The sequence below is a fragment of the Drosophila nasuta genome, chromosome 3 (assembly GCF_023558535.2).
Source record: "Drosophila nasuta strain 15112-1781.00 chromosome 3, ASM2355853v1, whole genome shotgun sequence".
In the NCBI taxonomy this organism is placed as follows: Eukaryota; Metazoa; Arthropoda; class Insecta; order Diptera; family Drosophilidae; genus Drosophila; species Drosophila nasuta.
The window spans coordinates 49,067,844-49,095,120 of record NC_083457.1 but is presented as its reverse complement, the minus strand read 5'-3'; the positions used below and the strand labels follow the sequence as shown (position 1 = coordinate 49,095,120).

Genomic DNA, 27,277 nt, shown 5'->3' with positions numbered 1-27,277 from the left:
TGTTGACTAAATTATAATTTCAATAAAATATAAGCAAGCCATGCTTTCAGATTTTATTTAGAGTTTACTATAATTTTTTTACTTAGCCAGTCGAATCAGCACGTGAATCAGGTCTCGTCTTGAATTTGTAAAAAAAAATCTTTTTATTTTAATTGTGTGGTGAGTTTTATAAATAAAAAAAAAATATTTAAGTAAGACTTCCTAGCGGAATCTTTTAAAAACAAATCAATTGCGTTCACTTTGTTTTGAAGACATATAAATAACTTAACAAAATTGTGTGGTTTCAGGAAAGTGTACATTGAATAAAATAATAAACAACCCAATTGAACAACAATTTTGGATATATAAGTGGGTAAGTTAATATTTCTATAAAATAAAAATATAGTTTTTATATATCGAAGGCATAAACTTATTGTGCCCACTGTGTTTAAAGTCATATGGCAACTCTTAAAAATTTGTGAAAGCGAGATAAACATATATAACAGCTGACGACTGCAATTGCATTCACATTCATATTTCTATAAAATGGTTATTGCTTGTATTTATTATTTGGCTTTATTTCACTGATGCATTATATAATTGGATAACTTCATTGCAATCTATGGTAGCTCAGCTAATTTAAAAGCAAGCGAGTAGTTCCACTTTTAAATAAACTGATAATCAACGTGCGAGCAGGACAGCTCTACATATTTGACATAATTCCCCTTGCAGTTGCAGAAGCTATAAAAAGAGCTGGCAAAGAGCAATCAAGCACAAAAGCAAAAAGCAAAGCAAGTGAGCGAGTTCAATAGCGGAAGCAGCCAGTGAAAATATAAAGCATTTTTAAAAATTTAATTTTTGGGTGTGAAAAATATAAAAGAAAAAGTGAAAACTAATATATTGTGTTAAAAAAAAGTAAGTGCATTATAAAAAAATTATATTCAATTTTTAAAATTGGGAAATAGTTGGGTCATTACGCAAATAATCAGAGCGCAGCCATTTTTTTTATCTTCCTTTGTTTTTTATTTTGCTGCGTAGTTGTGTTTTCTCGTTTTTATGCCAATATATTATATATATATGCCCTTGCAAAAGTATTGTTTATTTGCAAATACAAAATGCGTATTCAGCCATTTGGCACTTTGTTGTGAAATCAATTTGTGACGTCACTGAAAAATTCGAGAAACGCACACGTACATATGTACATATGATGTACATACGTACAACCGTATTCTTTGATTTATGCCTCTACGTCGTCCAATGCCAAAAATTAGATACTAAAGTGCATATTTTGAATTCATTTATTTTTTCGATTATGGGTTTTTGGATATAATTATAAAAACGAAACGTAAAACGTATTATAAAAATTTGTTAATTATAAATTTATTTAGTCATACTATATAATTCTTATAATTGTAATTTATACGTTTGCAAAAATATAAATGACGCACACACTGGAAATTTCTATGCCAACGGCTGACGAAACTCGTTATTTTTTTTTATGGTATACTACATCTGTGTGTACACCACCTAATCTTATGAGTAAATCTCACACAATGACGGTGCAATGGCCGTCGTCATTGGAGACAAAGGTTATTGCCTCTGTCCAAATTATTCTTTGTAGGGGAGGAAATGTACTGAGAATATATATTTGGTATACTCACACACACACACGTATACATACATGCACATATACACCACTATCGGGAAACAAAGCAGTCTGGGGGAAATGACTTCTTGTTTTTGTGTTTTTTTTCTCCAGATGTTATTTTAAGTTACATTTTTGTCTGGTTTTATTTAGCTGCTAAAAAATTTTTTCTGATTTTTTTTCAGAATAATTCAAGATGCAGATCTTTGTGAAGACATTGACTGGCAAGACCATTACCCTGGAGGTTGAGCCTTCCGATACTATTGAGAATGTGAAGGCTAAGATCCAAGACAAGGAAGGAATCCCCCCAGATCAGCAGCGTCTCATCTTCGCTGGCAAGCAGCTGGAGGATGGTCGTACTTTATCAGACTATAATATCCAGAAGGAGTCAACCCTCCACTTGGTCCTCCGACTCCGTGGTGGTATGCAAATCTTCGTGAAGACCCTGACTGGAAAGACCATCACCCTGGAAGTGGAACCTTCTGATACCATTGAGAATGTGAAGGCCAAGATCCAAGACAAGGAAGGAATCCCCCCAGATCAGCAGCGTCTCATCTTCGCTGGCAAGCAACTGGAGGATGGTCGCACCCTTTCGGATTACAACATTCAGAAGGAATCGACCCTCCACTTGGTCCTCCGACTCCGTGGTGGTATGCAAATCTTCGTGAAGACCCTGACCGGAAAGACCATCACCCTGGAAGTGGAACCTTCTGATACCATTGAGAATGTGAAGGCCAAGATCCAAGACAAGGAAGGAATCCCCCCAGATCAACAGCGTCTCATCTTCGCTGGCAAGCAGCTGGAGGATGGTCGAACATTGTCAGACTATAATATCCAGAAGGAGTCGACCCTTCACTTGGTCCTGCGTCTCCGTGGTGGTATGCAGATCTTCGTGAAGACCTTGACTGGAAAAACCATTACCCTTGAGGTTGAGCCAAGCGACACCATTGAGAATGTGAAGGCTAAGATCCAAGACAAGGAAGGAATCCCCCCAGATCAGCAGCGTCTCATCTTCGCTGGCAAGCAACTGGAGGATGGTCGCACCCTTTCGGATTACAACATTCAGAAGGAATCTACCCTCCACTTGGTCCTCCGACTCCGTGGTGGTATGCAAATCTTCGTGAAGACCCTGACCGGAAAGACCATCACCCTGGAAGTGGAACCTTCTGATACCATTGAGAATGTGAAGGCCAAGATCCAAGACAAGGAAGGAATCCCCCCAGATCAACAGCGTCTCATCTTCGCTGGCAAGCAGCTGGAGGATGGTCGAACATTGTCAGACTATAATATCCAGAAGGAGTCGACCCTTCATTTGGTCCTCCGTCTCCGTGGTGGTATGCAAATCTTCGTGAAGACCCTCACTGGAAAAACTATTACCTTGGAGGTTGAGCCAAGCGATACCATTGAGAATGTGAAGGCTAAGATCCAAGATAAGGAAGGAATTCCCCCAGATCAGCAGCGTCTCATCTTCGCTGGAAAACAACTGGAGGATGGTCGAACATTGTCAGACTATAATATCCAGAAGGAATCGACGCTTCACTTGGTCCTCCGACTACGTGGTGGTATGCAGATTTTCGTGAAGACCCTCACTGGAAAAACCATCACCCTGGAGGTTGAGCCAAGCGATACCATTGAGAATGTGAAGGCCAAGATCCAAGACAAGGAAGGAATCCCCCCAGATCAGCAGCGTCTCATCTTCGCCGGCAAGCAGCTGGAGGATGGTCGCACTCTTTCAGATTACAATATTCAAAAGGAATCGACACTTCACTTGGTTCTCCGACTACGTGGTGGTATGCAGATCTTCGTGAAGACCCTCACTGGAAAAACCATCACCCTGGAGGTTGAGCCAAGCGACACCATTGAGAATGTGAAGGCCAAGATCCAAGACAAAGAAGGAATCCCCCCAGATCAGCAGCGTCTCATCTTCGCTGGCAAGCAGCTGGAGGATGGTCGCACTTTGTCTGACTATAATATCCAGAAGGAATCGACGCTTCACTTGGTCCTGCGTCTCCGTGGTGGTATGCAAATCTTCGTGAAGACCCTGACCGGAAAGACAATCACCCTTGAGGTTGAGCCAAGCGACACCATTGAGAATGTGAAGGCAAAGATCCAAGATAAGGAAGGAATCCCCCCAGATCAACAGCGTCTCATCTTCGCTGGCAAGCAGCTGGAAGATGGTCGCACCCTTTCTGATTATAACATTCAGAAAGAGTCGACCCTTCACTTGGTCCTCCGACTCCGAGGCGGTATGCAAATCTTCGTGAAGACCCTGACCGGAAAGACCATTACCCTGGAGGTTGAGCCAAGCGACACCATTGAGAATGTGAAGGCAAAGATCCAAGATAAGGAAGGAATCCCCCCAGATCAGCAGCGTCTCATCTTCGCCGGCAAGCAGCTGGAAGATGGTCGCACCCTTTCTGATTATAACATTCAGAAAGAGTCGACCCTTCACTTGGTCCTCCGACTCCGAGGCGGTATGCAAATCTTCGTGAAGACCCTGACCGGAAAGACCATTACCCTGGAGGTTGAGCCAAGCGACACCATTGAGAATGTGAAGGCAAAGATCCAAGATAAGGAAGGAATCCCCCCAGATCAACAGCGTCTCATCTTCGCTGGCAAGCAGCTGGAAGATGGTCGCACCCTTTCTGATTATAACATTCAGAAAGAGTCGACCCTTCACTTGGTCCTCCGACTCCGAGGCGGTATGCAAATCTTCGTGAAGACCCTGACCGGAAAGACCATTACCCTGGAGGTTGAGCCAAGTGACACCATTGAGAACGTGAAGGCCAAGATCCAAGACAAGGAAGGAATCCCCCCAGATCAGCAGCGTCTCATCTTCGCTGGCAAGCAACTGGAGGATGGTCGTACTTTGTCCGACTATAACATCCAGAAGGAGTCTACTCTTCACTTGGTCTTGCGTCTCCGCGGAGGTTGCCAAGCTTAATTTAAGAACCACCCGAAAATAAAAATGCAAGATTCAAAAGAAATTTATACATGGCTTTTGCACACTTAATTATTGTCTACAAGAGTTGAACCATTCCTTTATTCTGCAAAATTACACTTAATCGCAAGATAAATTCTAAATTACAAGTTCAAGCATTAGCTGAAAAAAATAAATTGACTGCTGTTTCTTCTGGCTTAAAATCTGTTTAAAATATTTATTAAAATCAATGTTGCAATTATTGAATTCGTTTTTTTAGGGCATATATACATTTAAATTTTGCGGTGGTATGTTAGGGGAGTATGTACTTTTTAAAAAGAATAAAAGGGCCGAAAAAATTTTTGTTTTTTGATTGCAGAAAAATATTAATGTCTGGATAAACCAAATATATTTTTCTCCTGTAAATAAAAATTTTTAAATCTGAAAAATCTACATGGTCACACTACACGCCGATCAGTGTTTCAAACGCAGCGTTGCCACCTCCATGAATGTTTTGCTATGGTTTCGGGGCTAATATTGTTTTCTTTATTCGTGTCGCCGTTCCGCTGCGAATGGCCATAAGAGTGGCAAGTTGACTGGAATTTTGATGAATTGGTGGTGAATGCTGCCCATCTACATTCGACGACGGCAACCTGCGGCTGCTGATCAAATTGACGGCAACACAATGGCAAAAGTCTTGCAGCGTGTTGAAATTACGCTGCGTAGTTTCTATATATTCAATTCCAGCTTTTGTCAAAAAGAGGGCGAGGTGAGTTGCAACTTGGGGCTGCATTGAAAACCGCATTAAAAAAATCAACTTTATCAACTGTAGGAAGAGAAAAAAGTGCTGTTCTATCACCCTGTTGACATTGAGTTAAATACAAAAATCAGGGATGTGGGACTCAGCGAAGCCATCATAACATTTACAGGGTGAGTCAGTAATTTATTAAAAAATAAAATTAGCACGATATAAATAAATTAACGCTCACAGCACATTCACCAACGAAGATGATTGCAAAGCCTTGCACACACAAAAGACGACACAACTGTTTCATCAACCAGAGCCCGGCTACTGGCTGGTCATGGTGCTCAATGTTCCCAAGGAGTTCCGCCTGAAAGAAGGCATCGAAGTCGCCGATTATCGTGGCGTCGAAGTTTCCGATCGCATTTACCATGCTGTGTTGCGGCAATGCTACCACATGTATCGATTCCATTATGGTCTGCTGCAGACCAAGCTCACAGCCAGCCCGTCAACTGCAGCTAGTGAGGAACAACGTCAGTTTTTAGCTGCTGAGCTGCAGCAGTTCTATGCGCGTTATTTGAGCAGCTCCAAGGAGTTGAAGCAATGTGACATCATGGACATGCTGCACTCCATTCAGTACCTGGCCTTGGACAAGACGCTCTTCCTGCGTGCCCACAACTTTAACATGCTGTGCGACACTTTTCCCGTGATCAAGGAATGCATTATGCTTTATAACGAACAGGTCGTTTGTGGTGGCAAATTGAATGCCAGCGATTTGTATAGTTTGCACTCCCACATCCTGGCAATGTCGTCGGCCGATAACAGCAATGCGGAGAAGTATCGTCAAGGTGCATTTGTATGTGGTGAGGAGGAAACGCCCATTAAAGTCTATCTGGATGTGGACGGCAATATTGAGTCACATTATTTGCTCGTCTATCGCGCTTTAAGTCTAACTCTATGTCTGTTTGTCGATGGTAATTGTGAGCTATATTACCAAACGATATTTTCATTAATATAATGTTTGTGTTTCTTAGCTAAATTGGCGGCGCCGCAACCGGAATTCTATGAGGAACTGAATAACTATTTGGGACCGCAGCTGAGTTGTTTATCGCGCGACATTTCCACTGAAATTTCCAAGCAGAACGTGTCCACAACGTTGCATGACAACAACTCCAACGACAGCGCTCCCAAATATCTGTTTATCAACGAACAAAGCTTAAAGCACCATACAAACATATATCGCAATGCCAAATCGATACCGCGTAATGTGATGAGCATTATTGCTGACTTGGCTAACCCCATAAATGATACGAATGCAGCAGGTAATGCTGCTGCCACGGAGGAGTTGCAGGTGAAGACAACGAATGATTATTGGATTGTGAAGCGTCGTTGCAATTGGCGGCAATATTATGTGATTCTATGCAAGAGTAAGGCGACATTGTTGGATGTGACGCAGGAAGCGAAGCGTATATTTGAACAAGAGCTCACAGATGATGTATTTTTTGACAAATAAACAGCAGTATCAAATAAATAAAGGGCGTTTTCCAATTGTAATGCCGCCAGTCGTTGTCGCTGTCTCGAGTAGTCGTTCCATGTTGACAGAAACGACAACAAGCGGCGCTGGGCTGCGTCGCTTCTTTTCAAGCCAACACTGTGCTGCTGCTCGTGCTGGCGGGATTTGTTGCGTTGCTGTTGCCTTCGGTGGCATCGTTATAAACGCTGGTCGACGATGATGAACTGGTAGTTGCTCCATTGTGGGGCGATTTACTCGATTTCACAATGTAAATGCGTCGATTCGACATACAAATGCTGTAGCTATGATGTTCGTAATCAATTGTGATGCGCTCACAGCTGCTGTTGAGCATAAAGTTCTCATCGATGCTGCAAAACATGAAACTGATAAGGCTTCAAAAAGACGCATAAAATGCAAGTTTTACCTTTCGGTTAAATTCAGCAGTCCCATTATTACATTCGCGCTGCGTTCATCGTTCTTAAGATCGCCGCCAGATTCCAGCACGGCTCCATCATCCTTGAGTATCAAGTAGCCAATTTGGTTGGGCACAATCAGCTTATCTTTATCCATTTTCAAGGCTTACCACTCCCAAATAATAAAAACAACTGCAATTGTTTTTCTTTCTCAGCTGCTCAATATTTGCCATTCAACCGTGAGCGCGGACACAGTTCCAACAACATTATTTTAACCGGCTGTTGAATTAATTTTATAGCTGTTAACAGTACTTTTTGATTTTATGCAAAATTTGTTAATAATATCATTGAAATTATTATAATAAGTTACTCAACAATATTAAAGTTCCGTTTGAAACTAACCAATGAAAGCAACTACTTTAATAATGCAAAAATATTAATTTTTAACAGAAAACAATTAGTGGTGCTTCTTAAAAGTGTTACAGTTTTCTGTTACGCTTAACATGCGCATTTACGAAGAAGAAGAGTCTGTAAAGTGCTTGTCCCCCGTGCAGTTCGTGGAATTTTAGAGCGCTGCGTGAAAAAAGAAAAACGTTGGAAAATCAATTGTATCATTTAGAAACGCCAACAAATTTATTGTAAAACTATTTAGCGATCACTAAAGTGTAAGTTGCATATGAAATTTCCAATATTTCATTCGAATAAATAGCAATAAAACGAAATTAAAAATCGGCTTGAGTGGTTGTATGCGTGTGTGTGTGAGTGAGTGAAAATTTTCAATTTTCGGGTCAGCACCACACCCCAATGTCGCATGTATACACATAGAAAATCTAATTAAATATTGCTATGGTGCACATACAACTAATTGCAATAATAATTAGAAAATAGATCAATAAAATTACTTCAAGCAATGTGTGTAATTAGTGCAAAAATCTGTACCCAAAAAGGCTACATGTGAAAAAAGTATCTAGTAGCTCAATTTTTATTAGCACGTACATGCGAGTGTGTGTGTGAGCGTTTGCGTGTGCTATGTGTACGTCATCGGGTTGTGCGGCAACTTCAGTAGAGAGAAAGCGAGGGAGAGAGAGAGAGAGAGATGTACAGAGCAGGCTCAAATGTAACATGGAGAGATGTAATGCAGCAGAGTAGAACAACAACATTATTACATTGAGTTCAATTGGCGAAAAACAAGCGCATAAACAGGTTTTCGTAAATGTCCTTGACTTTGCCAGCGACAACATAAACATGTAGTTGAATTAATGAGAGCGCAAATTGCCGGTGCCCACTTTAAAAATAGTCTGTTTAAATGCAATGAGTTCTAATAAATCAAAAATATGTTCACTTTGAACGCACTTATTGCTCATAATTCCAAGTTGCGCGCATTACGTCATCCAGCTATTTCTGATAGACACTTCAATTAATGTATGTATATTTGTGTGTAGCCGCATTATATGTTTCTTATGTGTGTATGTGAGGTGTGTGCTTGTTTTGTGTGTATTAGTATTAATAGGGGGAGAGAGAGCGTAGACGCTCTCTTGTCGCATTCCAAACAAAATTTACTCCAGGCACGACTCTCTTTTGCTACCTTTTTCTCTCTCGTACTCTCGTTCATTGGCTGTATTTTTGTTGTTGTTTTTGTTTGTACGCGATAAACAGTTAAATTGCCTTCAATGCCTCTGTGTGTATTTATGTGTTGCGTGTACATGTGTGTTTGTGTGTGTGTGACTGGGGCGCTGTTTTGTATGGCTGCATTGAATACAAAAACCCAACTTGGGCCTAGGCTATGTTTTTCAATTTCCTGCGCTGTATTTATTTTTTGGGGTGATACTCGCGTGACTAAATTATATTTAGATACATATACATCTGTATGTGTGTGTTTGTTTCTATCTATGTATGTGTAGTATTTGTGTTTCTTACCCCGACCCACCCTGTTATCTGAGATTTTCCATATGCGGTGATGTCATCGTGAAATGGAGTCAATTGAAGTCACCTCGCTTGATCTTCCAATTCATAAACTTCAGGCTAATTCATAATTCATTCTCGATCTTGAGTAGCATTTTTTCATAGCGTTTCTTATCAGAATCTCGGAATTGTATTTTGTGGTAAATTGAAATTGTGGTTTGGTTTGTGTTGTGTTTTGTCGCTAATTATATAGTTTTCAATGTTTATATACATATATTTAAGATTTTATCCTATCTAAATTCTACAAAGAGCGTGAGTTCTTTTCCCTAACTTTATTTTTCAGCCTCTTAGTAAATTAGTTAATCTTCTATCTTCGCGTACTATTTATAATCTATTTTTTTTAGTATCATCTTGTATATCTATATAATATGCATTTGGCATACTAAATTTCAATTTAGTTTTTGTATGTGTGTGTGAAAGTGCTGTTGGAAAAAAAGTAATACCAATAAACAAATGAAAAGATAAAAAATAATGCAAAATCAAAATGATGAAAAACTCTGGAAAAAAACAAGACGACAACAAACATTTCTCTTCTCTCATCTTCCGTTGCAGGAAACGGAAACGGTGTCTGGAATTTGAAAGAGAAAAATATGTAATGAGAGAGAAAGAGAGAAAATCATAAAATAAACAAAAAACCAAAACATAACAGATTTATAAATAAAAATGGAACAAATGCAAGTCGAGGAACCCGAGAACCAATTGCTGCAGCTGCTCAAACAACTGGAGGCAGCACCAAAGGATCAATTGCCCCAAACATTGCTGACATATTTCAAACCCTGCAACAAGAGTTTGGAGAATTTCGCTATCTACTTTTTGGCTGCACTGCGTCAACAGACGGAGCAACATTTCCGAACCAGTGGTAGCAATGAATGCGAGACTCCCAAATGTCTGACGCCAGTGCGCAAGGCGACAAATCGTCCCACGCCGGCGGAGTTGGCATTGAACGAATCGCAGCTAAGCAATCTCAGCATTGGCAGCGCATCAACGCCAGTGCGTCAGTCCAACAATCCGCCACAACAGCATCAAGGACGTCGCTCTGGCCAGCATAGTCAACAGTTTAGCAGCACACCACAAAGCAGCGAAAGATCTCAAGGAAATCGTAGTGGAGGAGGAGCTGGTGGTGGCAGTTTTTTGTCTGGGTGACTTCATGTTGAATGCCACACCCAATCAGGGACATCAGCGTGCCAAGAAAAGGGTGACGCCACAAGCTACAGGAACAACAGCAGCAGCAACGTCTCAAGACAAATCACAGAAGCCACGACGTCGTGTGCTGCCCATGACCATCAGCAAGAATGTCTCTTCGTGCAGCTCGTTTGGCGACAGCTCCTTCAGCAATGAGAACAACTTGTTGCGCCTCTCGCAGAGCTGTGAACTGGATCGCAGCCAAGGCGCTGCCCTTGAGCAAGAGGCGCGTAAAACACTGTTGCTGCACAAGCAGGAGATTAAAAGCGAGGCACCTGTGGCAACCAGCCAACAGTTTGAGCCCCCCCCGAAAGGGAACCAGAGATGCCACCCAATGTTGCCATCGATTTGGATCAAGTGACCCAGCCACAGCAGTTGCAGCTTTTGGCTGCCATCTATGGGCAGTTGATGGATTTGAATTTAGTGCCAAATGTGCTGAGTGAGCTTGGCTATGCGATGCAGTTGCTCAACATACGCGGAACCAGCGATGAAGTAGCAAGTCCCGAAGAAATTTCGCCACTTGCGTTGCTCTCGCGTCACAAGGAATGCATCTACTTTGCGGTGCAGCTGCTAGAGCAACAACAGCAACTGTTGCTCCAATTGGATCGCAAGTCGTTGACGGTGCTGTTGCAGCATGAACGTGTCTCGTTGCTATCGCAGCAGCTGCAGCAGCAACTAGAGTCGAGTTGTCAGCGCAAGCAGCAGCAGAGCAAGGCGATTCCTCAAGACTCACAGCAGCAACAGAATGTTTATTATCAACACGATAAGGATTCGCGAGACAATTTCCCAACTCAAAATGAGTTTTGCGCCTTCAAACGGCAGCGAGATCTTTTCTATGAGGCGCTAAAACATTGGGAAGCAACGCATCTCAATCGAATGTTCAGCTTCAGCTTGGAGCTGGGCTCAAGTGTGCGAGAGATCTTCAAGCAATCAGAGCACGCTGTGAATATGTCGCATTTCGCCAAACTCTTCGTTAGTCAGCTGCTCATGTCTAGCGGCGAGACGCACGAATCACCAGCAGAATTAGGACTAAAACTCGATCAGCAGCGTCTCAATCGCTTGGCACAACGTCTGGTCACCAGCAACTCAAGCGTTGAGGATCAATTTCCACGCACTCAAGCCTTCTTCCGGGATTTTATCAGCAACTGCGGATCTATAGCATTTCTCGTGCAACTTCAGCTGGCGCTTTATGTACAACTCTTGCGGCACAATGATTCCAGTTTCGAATTGTTGCCACTGCAGCCCGATGACGATGACGCCCAGCAGGAGCAGGCAGCTCCCTATGTGGTGCGACCTCAGGCCATGGCTGAGCTGCTGATGTTGGCCAAGTTCCTTGGTTATGTTTATGCCTTGCCTTACAACCGTGCCACCTCCAACTATGCCTGCCCCCAACAGTTGCAGCTGCGTCGTCAGTTCCAGCCACCGTTTGAGATGCGTGTACATCTCGAGCGTGCCATGCAGCAGGGAAAGTTATTGATCACGCTACCTTGGTTGGTGCAGTATCTGATGATGCTGGATCTGGTCTCACTGCAGCTACCCGCCAGTCTGGCCACACTGGAGCTACTCTATGCGCTGTACAGTGAGGCAAGAGCAAATCCTAAGCAGCCGTTGCAGTCTTGTGCGCTGTTCATCACACGCAGCTGTCTCGGTTGGTTGCTGGAATCGCAGCCAACTCTAAGCAGCGGTTACTACAACCAACGCACCTCAGGAAAGCGAAGTGAGGCAACAGCAGCATTGGTTAAAGATTGTCTGCGTAGTCTGTGCTTTGCTCAGGATCAGGGCAAGGTTGCAGCTATGCTGGAGGAACTGTTGCCAGTGGCGTGTCCCTTTCTGCACGACTTTCGTGTGGCCATCACCCCATCGCAGCGTCAGGCGCAACGCAGTGGACGCTATAGGTATATAACCACGCGATTGGAGCAGTTGAGCAGCAGCAACAACAGCAGTGGAGTTAAAAGTCAGCCACAACTGCAGTCGGAACAACAGGGCAGCGAATCTTCCTTTCCGGAGCTGCAATCTCCTCAGCGCAAGCTTAACGAAGCCTTTTTGCATTCACAGAACGCCTCGATGCGTCGCCTGCTTGAGTTCGTCACCGAGCGCAGCTTCAAGTGTGTGGTCAAGGATGCCCAACAGCAGATACTGCAGCCCGCCAAATCGGCAGCCGATGCGCTGGTCAACGGCATCAGTTCCACGCAGGAGGCGGAGGTACTACGTGAACTGCAGCGCATTTATCAGGAAGCCTGGACACAAGCCTGCCAGCAGTGGACGCAGCTGGTGCCTGGCATGCTGGACAAGCGTATAGAACAATCGTTAAAAGCGTTGCTTCCGGAGAATACCAACGAAGTGTTGCGCTCGACGTATGCACACTTGATACGCCAACAGGCTCAGGCACAGTTGCAACAGTGGCTGCAGACGAGTGTGCGCCAAACGACGTTTTATCAGCTGGATCTACAGGAAGTGGCCAGCAAAGTGTGTCGCTCAAACAAGAACAGCTCGCAATCAACTCCCGCAACTGGAGCCGCCTCCAATGAGATGAGTCTTAATACTGCCGCTGTGGAGTTGCGACTGTCGCAGTTGCTGCAGGAACTGCAACAGTGGATTCACTGCCTCAGTCTACGTCCTGAGCATTTGCGTCATATGTGCGAGCTGCCCGAGTTAATGCAGCGCACGCGGCAAGCAGCACAGCTGCCACAATTACCATCATACTTTTACGAGTTGCTTGGTTCGATTGTTGTGCGTCTTCTGCAGTTGCTCATCTGCCGGCAACCTTTACTCTGCACTCCAACTCTGATCAGCGCCAGTTGTGATGTGTGGCTATCGCCACAGCTGATCGCTACAGCAACTGTTCCAGGTGATGCTCCCGAGTGCCTTGAAGCGTTGCTCAGCGTACAATTTGTGCAGGAGTTGAGTCTGCATTTGCCAGGCTTTCAGTTGCTGCAACAGCTTTTGCATGCCATGTTGGATGCAGGAGTCTTGCATATGGAACAGCTAAATCAATTGTTTATGCCACTTTTTTAAGGAGAACTGGACCCCACCGGTGTGGAATGCTTTGTCACAGCTGCTGCAGCAAGTTTCACAGAATCGGGGCGAAGGCGACACAAGTCGCGTTGACGACGATGGCAAATCGCATTTGTTTATGGAAGTGCTTGCGGATTTGTCGCGAGATTTAGATAGTTTTTAAGCTTAACAAAAGTTCAATTATGTCATTCGTTCATTTTATCATACCACATACATAAATACAAAATGAATTTGCTGTGAATAAACCTCTATTTTTGCACTACAAGAATTCCAACTGCCATTTTATGCTGTTGCTTTTTTTGAACCGTCGATAAGATAACGCGGCTTATCGATAATTGAAATTGCTGGATTGCGTCACTGTCAACGAAACTGCTCGCAAACTTGACGAATCTGTCGTTGAGTTGTGTGTGAAATGAGCAACGGGAAACGGGACGAGGCCGACGACGACGACGTCGATGCGGTCATCGGACGAACTGCGAGACAAGCATCAAACAACACATGGCGAAATTATGAAAAATACCAGCAAATGCTGATTGGAATGCCAGTTAACCACGGTGCAGCGCAAAGTGCGTAATGTCAGTGTGTTAGTGAGAGCGTGTGACGAAGCTGCGGTCCGGGTTAGTCTGAATGTGATGTGTGGATGAGTGAGTGAGAAGTATGTTGTGTATGTGTCATTGTGCTGATTCTGATGAATGGCGAGCGAATGGAGGTTATGCAATCTCTGGTCTGCTTAAATCTAATTGAAATTAATTATTGCTCACTCTCTCATCTCCCTCTTTTGTTTTTTTATTTGCAGTTGAGCACGGGCAAACTTTGGGCAGTGGAATTTGGATGAGCACATCAAGTAAAAGCAGCAGCCAGTATTAAATTAAATTAAACAATAACGAACGAATCTAACGAAACTGAATTGAACCAAAACTAGACAACATGGAGAACTTCACACCGAAAGAGGTGAAAATCCTCGAGACCGTCGAGGACATACAGGAGCGTCGTGAGCAGGTGCTCTCCCGCTACAATGAGTTCAAAATCGAGACACGTCAGAAGCGCGAGAAACTGGAGGATTCGCGTCGCTTTCAATACTTCAAGCGCGATGCCGACGAGTTGGAGTCGTGGATACACGAGAAACTACAGGCAGCCAGCGAGGAAAGCTATCGCGATCCCACCAATCTGCAAGCCAAGATCCAGAAGCACCAGGCCTTCGAGGCTGAGGTCTCGGCGCATAGCAATGCCATCGTATCGCTGGACAACACCGGCCAGGAGATGATCAACCAGCAGCACTTTGCCTCGGAGACGATTCAGCGTCGCCTCGATGAGCTGCATCAACTGTGGGAGCTTCTGTTGAGCCGTCTGGCCGAGAAGGGACTGAAGCTGCAACAAGCTCTCGTCTTGGTGCAATTCTTGCGTCAATGCGAGGAGGTCATGTTCTGGATCAAGGACAAGGAGACCTTTGTCACCGCTGATGAGTTTGGTCAGGATCTGGAGCACGTTGAGGTGCTGCAACGCAAATTCGATGAGTTCCAAAAGGACATGGCATCGCAAGAGTACCGTGTGACTGAAGTCAATCAGCTGGCCGACAAACTGATTCAAGACGGACATCCCGAGCGCGATACGATCACCAAGCGCAAGGAGGAGCTAAACGAGGCCTGGCAGCGTCTGAAGCAGCTGGCTATCGTGCGTCAGGAGAAACTCTTTGGTGCCCATGAGATTCAGCGTTTCAATCGCGATGCTGACGAAACTGTTGCCTGGATTGCCGAGAAGGATGTCGTGCTCTCCTCCGATGACTATGGTCGTGATCTGGCCAGCGTGCAGGCGCTACAGCGCAAGCATGAAGGTGTCGAGCGTGATTTGGCCGCTCTGGAGGATAAGGTGTCCACCCTGGGTGCTGAGGCACAGCGTCTGTGCTCCATTCATGCCGATCACAGCGATCAGATCCGCGACAAACAGGCGGAGATTGCCAACTACTGGCAGAGTCTCACGGCCAAGGCACGCGAGCGCAAACAGAAGCTGGATGAATCGTACTATTTGCATCGTTTCCTTGCCGACTTCCGTGATCTGGTGTCGTGGATCAATGGCATGAAGGCCATCATTTCGGCCGATGAACTGGCCAAGGATGTGGCTGGTGCTGAGGCATTGCTGGAGCGTCATCAAGAGCACAAGGGTGAGATTGATGCACGTGAGGATAGCTTCAAGCTGACCACCGAGTCCGGCCAGAAGTTGCTGGAGCGTGAGCACTATGCTGCCGCCGAGATCCAAGAGAAGTTGGCTGCACTCGAGAACGATAAGAGCTCGTTGCTGTCGCTGTGGGAAGATCGTCGCATTCTCTACGAGCAGTGCATGGATTTGCAGCTGTTCTATCGCGATACCGAGCAGGCAGATACCTGGATGGCCAAACAGGAGGCTTTCCTGGCCAACGAGGATCTTGGTGACTCGCTCGACTCTGTGGAGGCACTGATCAAGAAGCACGAGGACTTTGAGAAGAGTCTGGCTGCCCAGGAGGAAAAGATCAAGGCTCTGGACATCTTTGCCACCAAGCTGATCGATGGCCAGCACTATGCTGCCGATGATGTGGCCCAGCGTCGCCAGATGTTGCTCGCTCGTCGTGCTGCCCTCCAAGAGAAGTCTGCGAAGCGTCGCCAGTTGCTGGAGGACTCGAATCGCTATCAACAATTCGAACGCGACTGCGATGAGACCAAGGGCTGGATTAGCGAGAAGTTGAAGTTCGCCACCGATGACAGCTACTTGGATCCCACTAACCTCAACGGTAAAATGCAAAAGCATCAGAACTTTGAGCATGAGTTGAATGCCAACAAGTCGCGCATCGAGGATATCACCAATGTGGGCAGCGAACTGATCGAGAAGAAGCATTATGCTGCTGATCAGATCAATACACGCATGCAGGAGATCGTGGTACTGTGGGAGACACTCGTCCAGGCTTCTGACAAGAAGGGAACGAAGCTGAACGAGGCTTGTCAGCAGCAGCAATTCAATCGCACCATCGAAGACATTGAGCTGTGGCTCAGCGAGATCGAGGGTCAGTTGCTGTCCGAGGATCATGGCAAGGATCTGACATCGGTGCAGAATCTGCAGAAAAAGCATGCTTTGCTGGAGGCCGATGTGATGGCCCATCAGGATCGCATTGAGAGCATCAATGTGGCCGCGAACAAGTTCATCGAATCGGGCCACTTTGATGCCGATAACATCCGCAACAAGGAGGGCAATCTGTCGGCACGCTACGCCGCCCTGGCCGCGCCCATGGGCGAGCGTAAGCAGCATCTGTTGGACTCGCTGCAGGTGCAGCAACTGTTCCGCGACCTCGAGGACGAGGCCGCCTGGATACGCGAAAAGGAGCCCATTGCCGCCTCCACGAATCGCGGTCGCGATTTGATCGGTGTGCAGAATCTGATCAAGAAACACCAAGCGGTGCTCGCCGAGATCAACAACCACGAGGCGCGTCTGCTTAATGTGATTAGCTCTGGCGAGAATATGCTCAAGGATCAGCCATTTGCCAGCGATGACATTCGTCAACGTCTCGAAGCGTTGCAGGAGCAATGGAACACCCTGAAGGACAAGTCGAACCAGCGCAAGCAGGATTTGGATGACTCGTTGCAAGCCCATCAATACTTTGCCGATGCCAACGAAGCCGAGTCATGGATGCGTGAGAAGGAACCAATTGCCACTGGTAGCGATTACGGCAAGGACGAAGACTCCTCGGAGGCGCTGCTGAAGAAGCATGAGGCACTTGTCTCTGATTTGGAAGCCTTTGGCAACACCATTCAGGCGCTGCAGGAGCAGGCCAAGAACTGCCGCCAGCAGGAGACACCTGTGGTCGATATCACTGGCAAGGAGTGTGTGGTCGCTTTGTACGATTACACCGAGAAGTCGCCGCGTGAGGTGTCTATGAAGAAGGGTGATGTGCTGACGCTGCTCAACTCCAATAACAAGGACTGGTGGAAGGTGGAGGTCAACGATCGTCAGGGCTTTGTGCCCGCCGCCTACATCAAGAAGATCGAGGCCGGTTTGAGTGCATCGCAGCAGAACCTCGTGGACAATCATTCGATTGCCAAGCGTCAAAATCAAATCAACTCGCAGTACGATAATCTGCTCGCTTTGGCGCGTGAGCGTCAGAACAAGCTGAACGAGACCGTCAAGGCTTATGTGCTGGTCCGTGAAGCCGCCGACTTGGCTCAGTGGATCCGTGACAAAGAGAATCATGCCCAGATCGCCGATGTGGTCGGTGAGGATCTCGAGGAGGTCGAGGTGTTGCAGAAGAAGTTCGACGATTTCAACGACGATCTAAAGGCTAACGAGGTGCGTTTGGCCAACATGAATGAGATTGCCGTGCAATTGACTTCGTTGGGTCAAACCGAAGCTGCTCTCAAGATTCAGACTCAGATGCAGGACTTGAACGAGAAGTGGAACAATCTGCAGACGTTGACCGCCGAGAAGGCTAGCCAATTGGGCTCTGCTCATGAGGTGCAGCGTTTCCATCGTGACATCGATGAGACCAAGGACTGGATTGCCGAGAAGGCGAATGCCTTGAATAACGATGACCTGGGCAAGGATCTGCGCAGTGTGCAAACTCTGCAACGTAAGCACGAGGGTGTGGAACGTGATTTGGCCGCCTTGCGCGATAAGATTCGTCAGTTGGACGAGACTGCCAACCGTTTGATGCAATCGCATCCGGATACCGCCGAGCAGACGTATGCCAAGCAGAAGGAGATCAACGAGATGTGGGATCAGATCATTACCAAGTCGACCGCCCGCAAGGAGAAACTGCTCGACTCGTACGATCTGCAGCGCTTCCTCAGCGACTATCGCGATCTGTTGGCCTGGATCAACTCGATGATGAGTTTGGTTACTTCCGACGAGCTGGCTAATGATGTCACAGGTGCCGAGGCGCTCATCGAACGTCATCAGGTAAAATTATATTTCCACAAGTTCCCTTTAAAACTGCCCTTTGCTTTTGAAGATGTAAGAGTTTTGGATAACTTTTGCGTCTTCAACATACTCTTATTTTTTCTGGTTTTGATTCAAATTTAATTTTGACTTTCTTCCTTGCGTTCTTTTTGTTTTGTTTGCGGGGACTCCGCCCAAAAATTCAATTCCCGTCTTGTCCACAATCATCATCATAAATATATCCCAACGTCTGCTGTGTCAACTCCAAAAAAAAAAAAACAACCTAAACAACAATCGTCAACAACAATATCTCGATATCGGTTCACGGTTCATAAAATATCAATTATATAAATCCATGGTTTTGTTTCTCATCTCTAAACACAGGCACATCGTGCTGAAATTGAGTTCACGCTGGGCAGCAGCGCATCACCATCCAGCGACGAGGTAGTTCTACTCGTATATCATCCATATATCCATACCATATCAACCGACACTTATCATCTTATCCATCCATCGATTCGTGTGTTTTTGTTGTTTGTTCCTTAGTTCCTCAGTGTGTATTTACTGCCCCACACAACACTGCAGTTCTATATTTTCATACTTTGGCACTTTCAGCTAATGCCCTTTGGCTATTCACAATAGTGTTGCTCATTGTGAATAACCATTCAGCTCGCCAGCTATTCAAATAACCCCTTTTGAAAATCTACTTGAGTTGGTCGCGTGTCGTGCTTTCTTTCGTAACACGTGATCATCTCTAAAAATTTACCTTTACACATATTGTTGTTATCTAATAACGCTTAAAACTTGTTACTCTCTATCAACATGTTTTTTATTTACTTTTCGTCACATACTATAATATAAATCTATCGACCACATCATTGCCCATCATAAACATTTTTATATTTCAGTCACGTCACAGCTTCATTTGTATGCAATGGAAATCCTCAAATAGAAAGTGCTTTAAAATTTGTGTTATATTTTGGCAACTATAGTTATGAGGAAATAGTTTTTTAAAGCTTAAAACATTCTGATGCATAACAGGTTGGCTGATAAGTCCCCGGTCTGACACATAGATGGCGTCGTTAGTAATGAATTCATATTATTTTTATATAGTACTAACTTTCAAATGATTCGTGTCAAAATTTGACGTCTGTCAGTCAATTAGTTTGTGAGATAGAGCGTCTTTTGTGAAGCAACTTTTGTTATTGTGAAAAAAATGGAAAAAAAGGAATTTCGTGTTTTGATAAAATACAGTTTTCTGAAGGGAAAAAATACAGTGGAAGCGAAAACTTGGCTTGATAATAAGTTTCCGTAGTCTCCCTTAGGGAAATCAACAATAATTGATTGGTATGCAAAATTCAAGCGTGGTGAAATGAGCACGGAGGACGGTGAACGCAGTGGACGCGCGAAAGAGGTGGTTACCGTCGAAAACATCAAAAAAATCCACAAAATGATTTTGAATGACCGTAAAAAAAATTGATCGAGATAGCAGAGACCTTAAAGATATCAAAGGAACGTGTTGGTCATATCATTCATCAACATTTGGATATGCGGGAGCTCTGTGCAAAATGGGTGCCGCGCGAGCTCACATTTGACCAAAAACCACCGTGCCACAAGTCATTGAGAACGATGGCAAAAATTCATGAATTGGGCTTCGAATTGCTTCCCCACCCACCGTATTCTCCAGATCTGGCCCCCAGCGACTTTTTCTTGTTCTCAGACCTCAAAAGGATGCTCGCAGGGAAAAAATTTGGCTGCAATGAAGAGGTGATCGCCGAAACTGAGGCCTATTTTGAGGCAATTCGAAGGAGTACTACCAAAATGGTATCAAAAAATTAGAAGGTCGTTATAATCGTTGTAACGCTCTTGAAGGGAACTATGTTGAATAATAAAAACGAATTTTGACAAAAAAATGTGTTTTTCTTTGTTAGACCGGGGACTTATCAGCCGACCTGTTACAATCCTACCTACAGATTAAAACATACAAAATACGATCATCTTAGGAGACTATTCAGTAATATATTACAGAACAAACTTCTCTTGTTATCTGCCAATTTCAGACTCGTAGCTTTATTTCTGTGTATAATGAAGAGTTTTTTTGAAATATATGTATTAGATCAGATAATTGTCCACTCATTTTTCCAAACACTAGAAGCATCATAATACACTGTTTACAATTGAACTAATATATCTTCTTTACATCTTCATCTTAAGCTGTTGAGATTTAGTTCAGATAATCTCACCACCTTCTCGCAAACTGTTCCATAACATTGTTTCTATCACCTTCTATTAAATCAAAACATACAGACAATCTCTTTCATATCCAACCTGTACAATACTCTCAACTTTGTACAGTTCGCCGACATCTCGTCATATCCATTCCAGCAAACTCATCATCAACATCAACTCAATGTTCTGTTCAACGTTCTATTTCCTTGTGTTTCTCTGACTAAAAACTAAAACCCTATTCGAAGCTGCAATGTATACAAAATACAACCAACCAAACACAGCTGCCTCATCATCTTGTTATATTCTTGTTGTTTTCTAACCCTATGGCGTTAAACCTGTTCCTGACAAACCTTTTCCTTTAGCAAGTGCAACCAACTAATCTCTACTTTTTATTGTGCAGGAACATCGCACTGAGATCGATGCTCGTGCTGGCACCTTTGGCGCCTTCGAGCAGTTCGGCAACGAGCTGCTGCAGGCCAATCATTATGCCTCGCCTGAAATCAAGGAGAAGATCGAGGATTTGGCCAAGGCCCGCGAGGATCTGGAGAAGGCCTGGACCGAGCGTCGTCTGCAGCTGGAACAGAATCTTGATCTGCAGTTGTACATGCGCGACTGTGAGCTCGCCGAGACCTGGATGTCGGCTCGCGAGGCTTTCCTCAATGCCGATGACGATGCCAATGCCGGTGGCAATGTGGAGGCGTTGATCAAGAAGCACGAGGACTTCGACAAGGCCATCAATGGCCATGAGCAGAAGATTGCCGCATTGCAAACTGTGGCCGATCAGTTGATTGCCCAGAATCATTATGCCTCCAATTTGGTCGATGATAAGCGCAAGCAGGTGCTCGAGCGTTGGCGTCACCTCAAGGAGGGTTTGATCGAGAAGCGTTCGCGTTTGGGTGATGAGCAGACGCTGCAGCAATTCTCTCGCGATGCCGATGAGATTGAGAACTGGATCGCCGAGAAATTGCAGCTGGCCACCGAGGAGAGTTACAAGGATCCGGCCAACATTCAATCGAAGCATCAAAAACATCAGGCCTTTGAAGCTGAGTTGGCAGCAAATGCCGATCGCATTCAGAGCGTGCTGGCGATGGGCGGTAATTTGATTGATAAGAAGCAGTGCAGCGGCTCGGAGGATGCGGTGCAGAAGCGTCTCACGCAGATCGCTGATCAGTGGGAGTATCTGACGCATAAGACGACTGAGAAGTCGCTGAAATTGAAGGAGGCCAACAAGCAGAGGACTTATATTGCCGCTGTCAAGGATTTGGACTTCTGGTTGGGCGAGGTCGAGAGTTTGTTGACCACTGAGGATTCTGGTAAGGATTTGGCGTCTGTCCAAAACCTCATGAAGAAGCACCAGTTGGTCGAAGCGGATATCGTGGCGCACGAAGACCGCATCAAGGACATGAACAACCAGGCCGATTCCTTGGTCGAGAGCGGTCAATTCGATACTGCTGGCATCCAGGAGAAGCGTCAAAGCATCAACGAGCGTTACGAGCGCATCTGCAATCTGGCTGCCCATCGTCAGGCCCGTCTCAACGAGGCCCTGACCCTCCATCAATTCTTCCGCGACATTGCCGACGAGGAGAGCTGGATCAAGGAGAAGAAACTGCTCGTCGGTTCCGATGATTACGGTCGCGATTTGACCGGTGTGCAGAACCTGAAGAAGAAGCACAAGCGTCTCGAAGCCGAGCTAGCTTCTCACGAGCCGGCCATTCAGGCCGTCCAGGAGGCTGGTGAGAAGCTCATGGATGTGTCCAATTTGGGTGTACCCGAAATTGAGCAGCGTCTCAAGGCCCTCAATCAGGCCTGGGCTGAGCTTAAGAATTTGGCTGCCACACGCGGTCAGAAGCTGGACGAATCGCTGACCTATCAGCAGTTCTTGGCCCAGGTGGAGGAAGAGGAGGCCTGGATTACCGAGAAGCAGCAGTTGCTCTCCGTGGAGGATTATGGCGATTCGATGGCTGCCGTTCAGGGTCTGCTGAAGAAGCACGATGCCTTCGAGACGGACTTTGCCGCACACAAGGATCGCTGCTCGCTGATCTGTGAACAGGGCAGCGATCTGGTCGAGGCCAAGAATCATCATGGCGATTCGATTGCACAGCGTTGCCAGCAGCTGCGCAACAAGCTGGAGAACTTGAACGCTTTGGCTGCCCGTCGCAAGGGTGCATTGCTCGATAACTCGGCGTATCTGCAGTTCATGTGGAAGGCCGATGTTGTGGAGAGCTGGATCGATGACAAGGAGAACTATGTGCGCTCCGACGAATATGGACGTGATTTGTCTACTGTGCAAACGCTCTTGACCAAGCAGGAGACATTCGATGCAGGTAAGAATTACGATATATTTTATCGTTTTTTGAAGATAGAAGGCTAATCGCTTTTGTGTTGCAGGTCTCAATGCCTTTGAACAGGAGGGCATTCACAACATTAGTGCTCTGAAGGATCAATTGATCAATGCGAATCACGCCCAATCACCGGCGATCTTGAAACGTCACGGCGATGTCATCGCCCGTTGGCAGAAACTGCGCGACGCGTCGGATACGCGTAAGCAGCGTTTGCTGGCCATGCAGGAGCAATTCCGCCAAATCGAGGAACTCTACTTGACATTTGCCAAGAAAGCTTCGGCCTTCAATTCTTGGTTCGAAAATGCCGAAGAGGATCTCACAGATCCTGTTCGCTGCAATTCGATCGAAGAAATACGCGCGTTGCGTGACGCCCACGCACAATTCCAAGCGTCCCTTTCATCGGCCGAAGCTGACTTTAAGGCATTGGCAGCACTCGACCAGAAGATCAAGAGCTTTAATGTTGGACCGAACCCATACACATGGTTCACCATGGAAGCTCTTGAGGAGACCTGGCGTAATCTGCAAAAGATCATAGAGGAACGCGATGGCGAACTTGCCAAGGAGGCCAAGCGTCAGGAGGAGAACGATAAACTGCGGAAGGAGTTCGCCAAGCACGCCAATCTCTTCCATCAATGGCTCACCGAAACGAGGTCAGTACCCCCCTCAGCTTTTTCTCTCTTGCTATTGCTATCTTTCTATCTCTCTGTCAGTTGTTGGTGTGTCCAGTTCCTTCCAACAAATCTTTCCACACAAAAAATCAATCCATATTTAAAAAAAATAATTTAAAAACAACTCTTGTGGTCTCCCTCTTGCTCACTCTCCCGCCCCCCAAAGTCCCATGAAAAGCGTAACTGAAACGTTCAATTCTATATTCTTCTAGATATTATATGCTGGGTTATAATCGTCAAGGGTAATTAAGCGAAGTGGTTGCCCATTTTCCAATGCGATCCGATCTCTGATCGCTGGGTTGCAATCTTTTATCATTTTCCTTTCTCGTTATTGTTTTCTGTTTCTGTTCTTATTGTTGTTTGCCTTGGCAAGCTAAAAGTTTAACAGCTGCTGCGTCGCTCTTGCGCTCACTAACAGCAAAAAAAATGATATTAATTATTTTAAAGGAGCCTTTTTTGGCGCCTTCATTGCTTTTGTAAATATATCTAGGTTAGATACGCAGCGATATCGATAACAGTTCTAGTTCTAGAGCGTATTTAAAACTAGCTGCATTTAGCGCACCGTTAGCAACGATTATCGATTATGTATTATCGATCGGTCAGTCTCGAGTTTCTTTTTTGTGCAACACCAAAATTTACTTTCTACCAAACAATATTTAAAATTTGAGCATGTAAAAAACGTAGTTTAATGAAAGTTTTACAAAAAACTGTAGTCAATGCGAAAATTTTTGCATTTATTTTTATATTCCAAAAAGCGTTTTTCTCAATTTATCAGTAGCTTCAACAACCATTTGGCGTTTTTTTCTTTTTCTCTACTCTAAATTTAATTCAATTTTAGCTCGCTTTATAGTCAAAAAAAAAATACTAAACTTTGTATCGTCTTTATTAGTTGCTGAACAAAATTTCAAAATTCATTCCTAAACAACACTAAAAACAAAACGTCCCATTCCCATTGCTGCAGTTTAATCAGTTCCAGTGCAATGACACGAGTTGATCGCTGCGCTTAGTTGTCAGCCACTGTCATTGCACATTGTTATTACACTCGTAACTCCCGTTAAAAAAATCAAAAGACACCTGTATATATGAACATAAGAGGAAAACAATTTAGTTGTCAACAAACAGCCGCCCTTAACCAAACAGACCTCTAACAAGATTTGCTTTTCTTATGCATTATATCCATTATAACTTTAAAAAGATTTTAATACCTAAAAGAAAACCTTGTGTCGTTCTCTATCGTGTCTTACTAATAAATCCTTATCTACTCCAAATCTACACACAAACTCACATCAAATTCTTCCGAAATATACAGAACATCAATGATGGAAGGCTCCGGATCATTGGAACAGCAATTGGAAGCACTGCGTGTCAAGGCCACCGAGGTGCGTGCTCGTCGCGTGGATCTGAAGAAGATCGAGGAACTTGGTGCACTGCTTGAGGAACATTTGATTTTGGACAACCGCTACACGGAACACTCGACTGTTGGACTCGCACAGCAATGGGATCAATTGGATCAACTATCGATGCGTATGCAGCACAATTTGGAACAACAGATACAGGCGCGCAATCATTCGGGTGTCTCGGAAGATTCACTGAAGGAGTTCTCGATGATGTTCAAGCATTTCGACAAGGACAAGAGCGGCAAACTCAACCACCAGGAATTCAAATCATGTCTGCGCGCTCTTGGCTACGATCTGCCCATGGTTGAGGAGGGACAACCCGATCCAGAATTTGAGGCTATCCTCGATGTTGTTGACCCCAACCGCGATGGCTATGTTTCCCTGCAGGAGTACATTGCATTCATGATTTCCAAGGAAACCGAAAACGTGCAATCCTACGAAGAAATCGAGAATGCCTTCCGCGCCATCACTGCCGCCGACCGCCCCTACGTTACCAAGGAGGAGCTCTACTGCGTAAGTTCACAGCAACATTATTCAAATTGGGAATCACATATTCAATGTGCAATTTCTTTTGCCTTACAGAACCTCACCAAGGACATGGCGGACTATTGTGTGCAGCGCATGAAACCATTCTCGGAACCGCGCTCTGGCCAGCCCATTAAAGATGCTTTAGATTACATAGATTTCACGCGAACGCTATTCCAGAATTAGATCGCGATGTTTATTTAATGGCGCCTGAGAAAATGTCTTACAATCTATTTCTAAAAATATAGAAAAAAAAAGAAAAGTAATAATATATATTTACACGATTATTTTCGATAAATTCTAGTATCTAAGTCCAACAGTTTTATGCTTATTTAAGAATTAATGCCACAATGAATCCAAAACAAAACAAACAATAACTGCACTTTCAATACAAAATACTATTTATCAGCAATTAATTTCCCGGTTTGTTTCTTTGCATTTATTTCTTGATCCCCCAGAAAAGTATCTTAAATTCTGATACCGAGACAACGTTAATCGAAATAAATACTCTATACAAAAAACATATAAAAACTATGCATATTAATCAGAGCAATGCGCAAAAGATATTTAAACGACAGCTTGGCTTGAAAGCAAATAATATACAAAACATTTTCTATGCCTCTTCTAATTGTTCAATGTTTGTAATTGAAAGATGATCAAATTTAAGATACAAAATAAACCCAGTAATAAACAGAATATTTTCAGTTTATCTCCAGTTTATACGAAATGCAAGTAGTAAAATGTGCAAAAAAAATAAACAAATTTTATAAATGAAAAATATATACAAACATTTGCCTCTGTATGTGTTTACACTTCAACATATTGCAAATCAAATATATACTGCTGCATGTCTTCAAAATGTTATAAACAAATGCGTTTTATTATTGATTAACATTGGAATCAATCGATTTTATTTAACTAGTAAAATGACGCAACAGAAATACATTTAAATTAGATCAAAAACTTATTGATGCTTTCCGCATAGGCGGCATTCTTCAGCTTCTGGCTAAGCGCCTCCTTGGGCAGCCATTCGTATTGGGCGGCAGGTGCATCCTTTGTCCCTGCTTGCACATTGCCAGCTCGCAGAGAAGCCCGGAAGAAGAAGACCTTGGCACCAACGCTGTTGGCACGTTGATTGCTTGGATACTTGTACTTGTGGAAGCCAACTGGAGCATTGCCATAGAACAGCACCTTCAGGCCATTGCCGCATTGTTCACGCACAACACGCTCTGCTGTCTGTCGCATGGTTTCACCCTCCTGACGCTGACCTTGCGGCAAAAGTAAATGCTGCTGTTGTCCCAACTTTTGCTGCACCAGCAGATACAGTGTGTCCTCCAGGCAGCGATCTGTTGAGCTGGTTTTATTAGCCGCATCGTCAGGTGTGCTACGTGGGGCTGCTTCGAATTTCTTAAGTTCCTCGATGTACGCATCTTTCAAATCCTGAGCTGTTTGCTTGGCCACACCTTCGTCCAGATCCACCTGCACTTTACCTTGCTTAATCTGCTCTAGCTGCACCAGATCTCGCTCGTGCTTCAACTCGTGATCCGATTTCAAACTGTTCTCATACTCGACATTCAATAACATATCCTGAAACCGTCGCTCTAGGGGATTCAGTGTTTTGGACACCACCGGCAATCGTTCGACGAGCACGCCAGCATATAGATCCCACTTCTCTTTTGAGGCACCTGTCGCAGTTGTGGACTGAGTGCGTGCCAGTTGCTTGGCACTGATTTGTGTGAGACGGCGTAACATTTTTAAGTCTTCAATTTGATTTTATAAAGTAACAACGAGGAGTAGCCTCTACTTCGGATTACATGAGCAGCAATCGAACAGCTGTTCGCTTGTCGAA

General features: G+C 44.6%; 6 protein-coding genes across 11 annotated transcripts; 4 read left to right on the top strand and 2 right to left on the bottom strand.

Moving 5' to 3' along the window:
* Positions 1-70: 70 nt before the first annotated feature.
* On the top strand, positions 71-4,806 carry LOC132789860 (polyubiquitin-C). 2 transcript variants are annotated; one of them, XM_060798157.1, is made up of 3 exons: positions 71-159; positions 288-352; positions 1,810-4,806. In XM_060798157.1, the coding sequence occupies exon 3, from the start codon at positions 1,821-1,823 to the stop codon at positions 4,566-4,568; it is 2,748 nt and encodes a 915-aa protein (XP_060654140.1). In that variant the 5' UTR covers positions 71-159; positions 288-352; positions 1,810-1,820; the 3' UTR covers positions 4,569-4,806. The 2 variants fall into 2 exon arrangements, with proteins under 2 accessions (XP_060654140.1, XP_060654139.1); XM_060798156.1 differs by lacking the exons at positions 71-159; positions 288-352 and adding an exon at positions 744-894.
* Positions 4,807-4,963: 157 nt separating this feature from the next.
* LOC132789865 (vacuolar fusion protein CCZ1 homolog) lies at positions 4,964-6,799 on the top strand. Of its 2 annotated transcripts, none has more exons than XM_060798169.1 (4): positions 4,964-5,313; positions 5,377-5,474; positions 5,536-6,266; positions 6,321-6,799. In XM_060798169.1, exons 1-4 carry the CDS (start codon positions 5,167-5,169, stop codon positions 6,797-6,799), a joined length of 1,455 nt encoding a protein of 484 aa, XP_060654152.1. In that variant the 5' UTR covers positions 4,964-5,166. The 2 variants fall into 2 exon arrangements, with proteins under 2 accessions (XP_060654152.1, XP_060654153.1); XM_060798170.1 differs by having other exon boundaries at positions 4,982-5,313; positions 5,536-6,260.
* Positions 6,800-6,926: 127 nt separating this feature from the next.
* Positions 6,927-7,446, bottom strand: LOC132789871 (ragulator complex protein LAMTOR4 homolog). The gene is made up of 2 exons (XM_060798177.1): positions 7,224-7,446; positions 6,927-7,167 (listed from the first exon to the last, which is right to left on the bottom strand). The coding sequence occupies exons 1-2, from the start codon at positions 7,367-7,369 to the stop codon at positions 6,927-6,929; spliced, it is 387 nt and encodes a 128-aa protein (XP_060654160.1). The 5' UTR covers positions 7,370-7,446.
* Positions 7,447-7,789: 343 nt separating this feature from the next.
* Positions 7,790-14,257, top strand: LOC132789857 (protein disks lost). Its single transcript, XM_060798151.1, is given in 6 exon segments — positions 7,790-7,877; positions 9,727-10,301; positions 10,303-10,669; positions 10,672-13,365; positions 13,367-13,937; positions 14,168-14,257. Coding segments are annotated over 4 exon segments (3,693 nt in total). The 5' UTR covers positions 7,790-7,877; positions 9,727-9,837; the 3' UTR covers positions 13,535-13,937; positions 14,168-14,257.
* Positions 14,258-14,260: 3 nt separating this feature from the next.
* Positions 14,261-25,697, top strand: LOC132789856 (spectrin alpha chain). 4 transcript variants are annotated; one of them, XM_060798147.1, is made up of 7 exons: positions 14,261-18,288; positions 18,652-18,711; positions 20,897-22,820; positions 22,885-23,488; positions 23,719-23,748; positions 24,816-25,416; positions 25,486-25,697. In XM_060798147.1, the coding sequence occupies exons 1-7, from the start codon at positions 14,299-14,301 to the stop codon at positions 25,612-25,614; spliced, it is 7,338 nt and encodes a 2,445-aa protein (XP_060654130.1). In that variant the 5' UTR covers positions 14,261-14,298; the 3' UTR covers positions 25,615-25,697. The 4 variants fall into 4 exon arrangements, with proteins under 4 accessions (XP_060654130.1, XP_060654132.1, XP_060654131.1 ...); XM_060798149.1 differs by lacking the exon at positions 18,652-18,711; XM_060798148.1 differs by lacking the exon at positions 23,719-23,748.
* A 604-nt stretch (positions 25,698-26,301) lies between these two features.
* Positions 26,302-27,268, bottom strand: LOC132789869 (large ribosomal subunit protein mL46). The gene has a single exon (XM_060798175.1). It carries the CDS (start codon positions 27,178-27,180, stop codon positions 26,380-26,382), a length of 801 nt encoding a protein of 266 aa, XP_060654158.1. The 5' UTR covers positions 27,181-27,268; the 3' UTR covers positions 26,302-26,379.
* Positions 27,269-27,277: the final 9 nt, after the last annotated feature.

What these genes read in the sequence shown, in the direction of transcription:
- LOC132789869 (XM_060798175.1), bottom strand. Translation starts at nt 27,180, where the DNA reads ATGTTACGCCGTCTCACACAAATCAGTGCCAAGCAACTGGCACGCACT.
- LOC132789865 (XM_060798169.1), top strand. Translation starts at nt 5,167, where the DNA reads ATGCTGCCCATCTACATTCGACGACGGCAACCTGCGGCTGCTGATCAA. An exon ending in TTTGTCAAAAAGAGGGCGAG is followed by an intron (nt 5,314 to 5,376) that starts GTGAGTTGCAAC and finishes TATCAACTGTAG; the next exon opens with GAAGAGAAAAAAGTGCTGTT. An exon ending in TCTGTTTGTCGATGGTAATT is followed by an intron (nt 6,267 to 6,320) that starts GTGAGCTATATT and finishes TGTGTTTCTTAG; the next exon opens with CTAAATTGGCGGCGCCGCAA.
- LOC132789871 (XM_060798177.1), bottom strand. Translation starts at nt 7,369, where the DNA reads ATGGATAAAGATAAGCTGATTGTGCCCAACCAAATTGGCTACTTGATA. An exon ending in CTGCTGAATTTAACCGAAAG is followed by an intron (nt 7,168 to 7,223) that starts GTAAAACTTGCA and finishes CATGTTTTGCAG; the next exon opens with CATCGATGAGAACTTTATGC.
- LOC132789856 (XM_060798147.1), top strand. Translation starts at nt 14,299, where the DNA reads ATGGAGAACTTCACACCGAAAGAGGTGAAAATCCTCGAGACCGTCGAG. An exon ending in CATCACCATCCAGCGACGAG is followed by an intron (nt 18,712 to 20,896) that starts GTAGTTCTACTC and finishes TTTATTGTGCAG; the next exon opens with GAACATCGCACTGAGATCGA. An exon ending in CCAAGGAGGAGCTCTACTGC is followed by an intron (nt 25,417 to 25,485) that starts GTAAGTTCACAG and finishes TTTGCCTTACAG; the next exon opens with AACCTCACCAAGGACATGGC.
- LOC132789860 (XM_060798157.1), top strand. Translation starts at nt 1,821, where the DNA reads ATGCAGATCTTTGTGAAGACATTGACTGGCAAGACCATTACCCTGGAG.